The 8,266-nt window shown below is 35.3% G+C and overlaps 2 protein-coding genes across 2 annotated transcripts in view; both read right to left on the bottom strand.

Moving 5' to 3' along the window:
- The window catches only part of LOC445731 (nicotinate phosphoribosyltransferase-like protein), a 17,549-nt gene extending 12,124 nt beyond the window's left edge, over positions 1-5,425 (bottom strand). Inside the window, exon 1 of the mRNA XM_009859194.3 lies at positions 5,415-5,425. The gene's annotated coding sequence lies outside the window, so the exon portion shown is untranslated. The remainder of the gene's footprint in view (positions 1-5,414) is intronic.
- On the bottom strand, positions 1,618-4,830 carry LOC100177487 (1-acyl-sn-glycerol-3-phosphate acyltransferase epsilon-like). Its single transcript, XM_002120448.4, has 6 exons — positions 4,673-4,830; positions 3,919-4,140; positions 3,529-3,690; positions 3,189-3,309; positions 2,637-2,751; positions 1,618-2,337 (listed from the first exon to the last, which is right to left on the bottom strand). Exons 1-6 carry the CDS (start codon positions 4,768-4,770, stop codon positions 1,907-1,909), a joined length of 1,149 nt encoding a protein of 382 aa, XP_002120484.1. The 5' UTR covers positions 4,771-4,830; the 3' UTR covers positions 1,618-1,906.
- Positions 5,426-8,266: the final 2,841 nt, after the last annotated feature.

Below are 8,266 nucleotides of genomic sequence, written 5' to 3'. Positions count from 1 at the left end.
TGTTTGTGACGTAACAATCGACGAGAGAATTTCTCTCGAAAATTACTCTACGAAGAAGGCAATTCTCGGTAAAAATGACGACAAAAATGTTTAATAAAAGTCAAAATCGAATTTGTTATTGTTTTTATACCTTTAACAGAATAGTAATCAATATAAACAGTAAAAATAGTATGGAAAGAGTAGCAGCAAGTCGGAGTAAGGTCAGTAAGCGGTTACCGAACTTTTGCGATCCGAAGCCCTTTTTTCTAAAAAGGCCCAGACTCCGTTAAAACCTATAACAACGATCCAATACAATCTATTTGACGTGGATTTACAGAAATTAATCTTATGTCGCGTTACCAACCCTAAAAACTACCAATTTGCATCGCCACCAGACACTTAAACAGCCAATTTCGCTGTTTAACTTTTTGACGATAATCGACAATCAAAAATCGGTAATTAACTTTGATTATACTTTCTGCATGCCGTTTACATCGTTGTTATGTCAACAATGAAATTTGATCTAAGATCAAAGTTGATTATACTTTCTGCATACCACCCTTAAACAGCCAATTTCGCTGTTTAACTTTTTGACGATAATCGACAATCAAAAATCGGTAATTAACTTTGATTATACTTTCTGCATACCGTTTAAATCGTTGTTATGTCAACAATGAAATTTGATCTAAGATCAAAGTTGATTATACTTTCTGCATACCACCCTTACAGTTTAACGCTTGCTTAGGAAATTTAAATATTTAATAAATCGTTCAAACAAAAAATTAAGTCAAAAAAGGAAGAAAAATTACATAAAACGCCCTGGATTTCCTTGACTACAATAGTAGACGGGAACGACCCGCGAAAAAGAAGGAGAGTGTATCACCATAGATATCTAAACATGTTTAGATATCTATGGTATCACCTCTCTTCTTTACCTGTGTTTAGAGTACTATGGTGTCGCCATTGTATGTCCATTGTACCAACTGTCGCCATTGTGCGCCCAGAACTTATTATTAGGTTATGTTTGCGTTTCCGATTATGGAAAGGCGTAAAATAACTTATGATTACCTTAGTAAGGTTTTTTTTGCAAAAAAACATATAAATTATATCTATTAAATTACTATAAACTGTCACAAAACAACCTTTCTAACTACCATATTTCACTCTTTTTAAATAAAAAACAAATTACGCATGTTTTTAAGCTTTTTAAACTTTAAATTTATATTTACGTCAAAGATTTATTTCAATTTACTAAATAAAATGCATTTTCCTACACCTGCCAACCTGCTGTGTTGTTTTGGACTCAAAATCGCAGTCAATTTGCATTTTACGTAATAGTTGGTTGTTGTACGTGGATTTTTCTATGGCATGGATCGCAAAAATTCATTAGTGAAGAAAATACTAAGCCGTGTAGCGTATAGATGTAAACTTTGCTAACTAAAATCTCGTCATTTCATATGCTACCATTTAAATCTTGCCTACTATTCACGTACCCCTTAAACGGCGGCGATATATTCCACCAGTTCCCGCAGAAAGAGCATTTGATCGGTGATGTCATATATCAGTTTCTGCAGCCTATTTCTACTCACGGCTTACACAAAATGCGGAAACAAAAATTATAGTGTTACGAAATATTAATTGCAAACGTGACAATCTTTTACTTGGCTGCAAATCCAAACATAGCCTACATTACAATCTGTTTTCGAGCTAATGTGCGCTAAGAACTAGTCAATCGCTACTGTGACGCAGTTGATCGACGAGTGAATATCAATTGTCCTATGTCGCAATCAAAACAATCGCTAAGTGTCCCTCAGTGTCCCATCTTCCCCCATACTACTATCGATATTGCATCAAAAATTCTGAACAATGAAACCAAATCCACGACACACATTTGAAACAAAACTGCATTTCATGTATTAATACTACGTCACATAAATACCTTTGCATATGCCATGCCCAAAATACTTCCACCTAAAAGTGAAAAGAAATATGCTTTCCTGCCTGTAGGGTGCAATATAAGAGCAGCTGTTACTGCAGTTAGTGCCACAGTTGGCGGCAAAGTTTGAAGAATTGAAAAGTTCGGGCATTTCTCTTTTGTAAACACCACATCTTGCTTGTCATATTTTGTGGGAGTTAAAACACCAGCAGTGACTTCTCCGCTATTTTTGTCTTCCGGGAAACCATAATGTTGTGAGATGAATGAATCTTTTTGCACAAACCTGTTGTGCAGCCATTGTAGTGTCGATTTTTGAGTATTGAAAGTTACTTCTGTAACTGGTATCCTGTGAAACTGAATGAGAATCCGAGGTTTTTCATTCATCAAGAATCTCCACATACTTGGGGCGGCAGGTCGACAACCTGATGAAGTTTTCACAGAAATCTCATTTAAACGTAATATTTACTGAACCATGGAACAGTGGTTAGCATTCATAGTACCAGACTAAAGAATAAAGATTATGGGTTAAAGGCTAGACATTGCTACAATTCTGGTTTCTGGGTGTAAAGAACAAGTGTTACAAAGGTGCCTACAAACAAGAATAAATAAGTTACATTTATTTATTTATTCTATATTCTAATTGGGAGAACACATGCAAGAGCACCTTGAATTTAGAGTTGGCAAATTGGCATTACCTTGCACCAAGAAATGCCTAAATTACCTGAAGAAAGATTTGTTTGCATTTCATACAAAATAGTTGCATCGTATACTGCAGTGACATAATCTCTCATGGTTGTTAATGCGCACTGAAAAGCTTTTACTCGTGGTGTAAGAACCTGCAATGGGAAAATATTTATGTAATAAAACTTTTAGAACCAAAAAAATAAGTATTGGACAAAATAAAACCTCACAACATCATAATTATAGTCAGAAACAGCTAATCATACGGTCACAAGCTGATTTGTTAAATATAATGTAATATCTCGAAGCAGAAGTTAACATTTAGTCATTAGTCTTATACAGCCTAAATCACCTCTGCGTATACATACAACATACAAGGTTTACTATTAACACAAATGCAATGTGGCACTCGTAACAATGAAAAAAAACAACAAAAAATATATATTTACGGGTGATGGCACTGCAAACCATTGTTACTAAACCGTAAATATACCTATACAACGGCACCTAAAAGACCTAAAGAGTTGAGTGCCCACAGACAATGCTAATGCATATACAAAAGTAGGTAGAAGAAAAGTAAAAACCAGTTTACCTGAGTTAACGGTGGAAGGTCATTTTCAATTGCATATGCTTGACTCTTAGAAAGTAACTCTTTACGTTTTGTAGAATAGCGAGTCCCTTCTGGGAATATTACCAAGTTCATGTCAACTTTTCTGTAATTAGGGCAAATATGTATCTAAGTTTCTAAAAGAGCTAAAATTTCAATTAAAAACGTGACTAATTTTACATAGCATGAGACTTGATCAAAACATTTTAAATATAGCCAGTTGTCAATATTTTAAACAAAACACTGCCTTTATACATAAATTTTCATTCTAGAAAAAATGACTTTGTATTACATTTAATATTACAAAGTAAACCCACAAACTTACTGTTTCATCAAGTAGCAAAGAACTTTCTTCATATTTTTTTCATTGTACGAACCATCACGTTTGACAAACACACCACCGTGAACTCCAAACACGTAACCATATAATGGCATATACTTTATAGCATTTTTGAAGACATATCTCATGTTGCCAACCATGTTTTGTCTGAATTACAAGGTTAAAGTTTGTGGAATTTAAAGAATAGAAATGTCTGTATAAATTTTTGTATGCCAGATGACAAATTTTATTTTACTTTAAAATGAAGAAATTTTGGGGTAGGTATAAGCCTTGCTGATTATCATTGTTTTCCTATTTTTTGTTTATTTAAAATATGCTTATAAACAAATCCTCAAGGCAAAAACAAATCTTTTACAATTAAGTTACATGACGCACCTTGCTGCCAGCATGTCTGCAACAATCCAGTCCATAGTACACTGATGATTGCATATTAAAATATTGTTCTCTTTTTCATTTGGAACATTACCAGAAATGAGGATTTCAACTCCAGTCATATGCTCGAAGAAAAACAAAATAACCTTTTGATATGAACCCCACAAAAAGTCTTCTCCATAATGAAAATAGCGGCGAGGTAAAACTATAGAGGCAATTCTCCATCTGAAAAATTGATATTCATATTTCTTTTGTTTAATGATAGCAGAACCATAGATAAATAAACACAACCCACTGTATAACAACAGTACAAGTTTTATCTGAAATAATCAACACAAATTCGCTTCGATTTTGGGTCTAGTATATTAATGGTTAATATGGCAATATTGATTTCAAATGAACTATTTACGGATTTTCTTCTGAATGTAGTAATGATTTTACGCTATTGATTTTCAAATGACATGTATATCGTATACATAATGATATGCAGGATTTTTGCAAGAGGTCGTTAGCAAAAATTTACATTGTATTACGACCTTCTATTTACTTTGGTTATTTTATAACTAAAAACCATTGGCGAAACCGATTCAAAATTTGGTTCGATGAACTTTTGCGGTCATTTGGTGTACAATGACATGATCGCTTATTGCTTCTGGTAAAAATAGCTGAAATTTTTAAAATATATAAGGTTCACCAGCCAAAGTGTATACCTGTTTTAGTAGTAACCACTAACCAATAAAGTTATTGCAACACTCACCCAGTATGCACCATTGCGAATGTTGGAGCCACTCCTACCATGATCACAGTGGCAGTAGAAGCACCAACAGCTTTTACTATTTTTTTGACAACTTTCATATTTTAACTTATCGCTATACAAAACATAGAATCACTGAGTAGGCAAATTGCCACCCTTGTGTGTGCACTTTAGTATGCTTAAACAAGGTTGGTTTTGTTTGCGTTTTCTTTTTGTGGGAATGCTAAAGTAGTCTTTATTTACTTTTCTAAATATTTTTTTTATTTACATTTCTAAATTACTTCAATTAAATGACTAAAATGGCACAAACAAATCTGGCTACCATTGCCTTTTAGATAACAATCGATCGGTTAGATTACTCCGTGTCTCAATATTTCTATTGCTCAGCACAAAAACCGGAGTCATAAAAGCAGAGAGCATCTGCTGCCTTTGTTTGTCCACTCCAAAGGCAAAAAGTGTTAACTGTCCCAATAGGTTAATACGAATACATGATGTTCGCATGCATATGCTGTATGTGCTCCATATAACATGATGTTTGTGTGTATGTTTTGTATATGCTGTATATTCTGTATGCGCTGTATTGTGGTATTTAGAGCTGTCCAAACAAACGTGTTATGCATGAAATGAATAATACTGCCGCTCGGTAATCCTTTAGCTGGTGGCCACCTGAAATTTTGGTTTCAAAATGTTTCTTAGGTCTTACTAATACCCACATACCGCGATTGTGACCTAATAAATCGTTAACCTTATGCAAATCAGACGAATTACGGTGACGAAGCATGTTTTCGCCCATTTTTAAAGTTAATTTTCGACACGAGCGCCCGACATTTAAAAACAATATTAGACAGTGGATATCAGTAAGACCTAAGGAACATTTTAAAACCAAAATTTCAGGTGGCCACCAGCTAAAGGATTACCCTGCCGCTCTTAAGTGTATATAATGTCACAAACAAACCCCGTCTAAAACCCGTTTATGATTTTTTTCGATACAGCAAACTAATTACCCATGCTTTTTAGACCATCTGTATAAATTTGTAGGGATGTGCTGAAGTTGTAAAAGCTCGGGTTCGCCATGCGCCGAGCTTCAACGAAAAGCTCGGCACGAGCCCGAGCACCTATGACGTCATTAAGGAGAAAGGCGTACGAGAATGCGTTCCTATTCAGTTGAAAAGCGTCGCTAATCAAAATACTACAGAGCACGTGGTTTGCGGTTAAAGAGACGTCTCGTTTCATAATTTCCAATAAAAAATATTTATTTAAAAAGTATTTATAACTGTTGCATCGTTCAAAAAGTGGACTGTCATACAGATAATTACGTCCAGTCAACGTTATCTCTGACACGATATAAACGCTTTAGATATTGGTCTTGCACACTAATATATCTATTCTACTTTATGCGGTAAATTAGGACTAATATTACATTGTTTATACTAAATGAGAAACGTCTTTTTAATAAATGAAACATTGGTGTAATGTCCATCGTGAATAATGTAACGATTATTTACGTCAGAATAACTTTGATAAACCATTACGATTGTTACATCACAAACGAGATTGTTGGTAAACAATCGTGTTTTATTCGCTTCCATACGATCTGTAGTTTGAGTATATTTTTTGTTTCTGATGATTAGTTTAAATGCAGGTAAATCGCGATTATGTGAATTTTAATTGATGCAAATATAAGAGCGAGGAGCGACGCTATCAGTAAATTGGAACCAACGCAAATTGTAATATGATACATTACTAAGTATGTCCCGGTCGAGCTTGGACAGAAGCCAAAAATAACATTGTTTGTTGGCACCGCACGAGAACCGGAGTTTCATTACGTCATTTTTCACGAGAATAAATTCACAACGATTGCTTCGTTTGTTAGGTGTGGAACGTATGCTACCGCACGCGTCTTCCTTTATTTCTTACGCCGGCGCAGAGCGTAAAAATGTGACGCTCATACACGATGTTTTGATCTCGTGGTTGGTTAGAAGTGGGCACATTCCTCCCGATTGTTATATTATGAAACATCATAATTTATAGTTATGTTGTCATAGGACAAGTGACGTAACAATTAAATGAAACATGTTCCGATTCCTAGCGAAAGAAAGTAATATTAAATGCAACGCGTGTTTTAGCACTTTTTGTCTGGGTGCGTGTTGGCGGAAATGGGGTCTGTCATGACAACAAAACAGCCCCTATGGTTGCAGCAGTTTATTTATTTCATTATAAAAAAGTTTAAGAGTTATTAGCTTTTTATTTAAAATCAGATACAGGAACATTAAGCGCTCCTGTAATTTGACACCGGCTGTAATTCGATACGGGCAAATTCGCTGACGTTGCGATTCGTTACTTGCGAGAGAGCAAATTCACAACGAACGAAAAATAATTAAAGAGAAAGCTACGCTGATTGGTCTCGTTATCTTTTAGTAGCTTCACTTTTTTTCATTTTCAATATTTTTCGCTCTCGCGTGCAACATTATAGCAATAGCATAAGGCTCGGCGCTCGGCCCAGATTTCAGCCGAGTGCCGAGCGTCAAAAGATGAGACGCTCGGGCACGAGCTTTTGAGTTCGGGCTCGGCTCGGCACATCCCTATAAATTTGTAGTGCTGGCGAAGAGTCTTCCCCCCCACCTTATTTGCTAACCACTAACCCCTAACTACTAACCCCTATAAACACTAACCCCCTAACCAACAACATCTAACCCCCCTAACCACTAACACTTTCCACCAGCCTATTCTGTTATATACCGGAAGATTCTTCACTAGTGCCAAATTTGTTGTTAATACGAAGTTTTCCTGTAACATACCAAAAAAATATGTATTTTTCTTTATACCTATTGTGTCATACGACTTATTATCCGAATGTCACTCCCTTCTTTCACAAGTGGGCGCTCTTATTAAGTTTTAAATTTAAAAAAAAATACACAAAGAAACACTTTAAATTGGTAATAAGTGTAAAACAATATAAAATACAAGTAAAAACATCTTTCCCAAATTAGGTAGGTTATATACGCTCTTTCATTATGTTAATTATCGTCGTCTCTGTGGTGTAACAATTTGCGGGCCGTCGATTAATCTCTTTGTTTCGTTCTTACCGGGTTCGAGTCCCGCACAGTGCAATACGTTTTATTTTTTAAAGTTTTTTTTGTGTGATTGGCACGAGTTAGGGGTTGGGGGTTAGAAGTTAGGGCGTTAAGGGTTTAGGTTTTATGTCTGTAAACTGTAAAACTTACTGTTAGTAAACGATTTCTTATAAAATATTAAAATACTATACCAATACACGTTTTATATGTCACAAAAACGACGTTTTTTCAAAGTCCCCAGAATATAATCAAAAAAATGAGCGCCCACTTGTAAAAAAAGAAAGTGACATTCGGATCAATTTGTTTTCTACGAGTACTACGACTACCTGAAATGGGTTGGACCAGAGTCCGTACTACTCGGTATTTCTATGGCTCTGTACAACCCAAACCAAACAGCGTTTCTTCGCAACTTTTCACAACGGGATCGATAGTTTAGTTTAGGATTTAGATTAATCGGTTCCCACTTTAACCCTACCGGCGAGCCGGGATCATAGAAACATTAAATATTCAAATCTGCAAGTCA

The sequence above is a fragment of the Ciona intestinalis genome, chromosome 2, assembly GCF_000224145.3.
Source record: "Ciona intestinalis chromosome 2, KH, whole genome shotgun sequence".
Classification (NCBI taxonomy): domain Eukaryota; kingdom Metazoa; phylum Chordata; class Ascidiacea; order Phlebobranchia; family Cionidae; genus Ciona; species Ciona intestinalis.
This window is presented reverse-complemented; position numbering and strand designations above follow the sequence as displayed.

Coding starts and splice junctions, on each gene's coding strand:
- LOC100177487 (XM_002120448.4), bottom strand. CDS start 4,770: ATGAAAGTTGTCAAAAAAATAGTAAAAGCTGTTGGTGCTTCTACTGCC. Junction 4,141..4,672: donor TTCGCAATGGTGCATACTGG/GTGAGTGTTGCA, acceptor TCAATTTTTCAG/ATGGAGAATTGCCTCTATAG. Junction 3,310..3,528: donor CTTTGCTACTTGATGAAACA/GTAAGTTTGTGG, acceptor CCCTAATTACAG/AAAAGTTGACATGAACTTGG.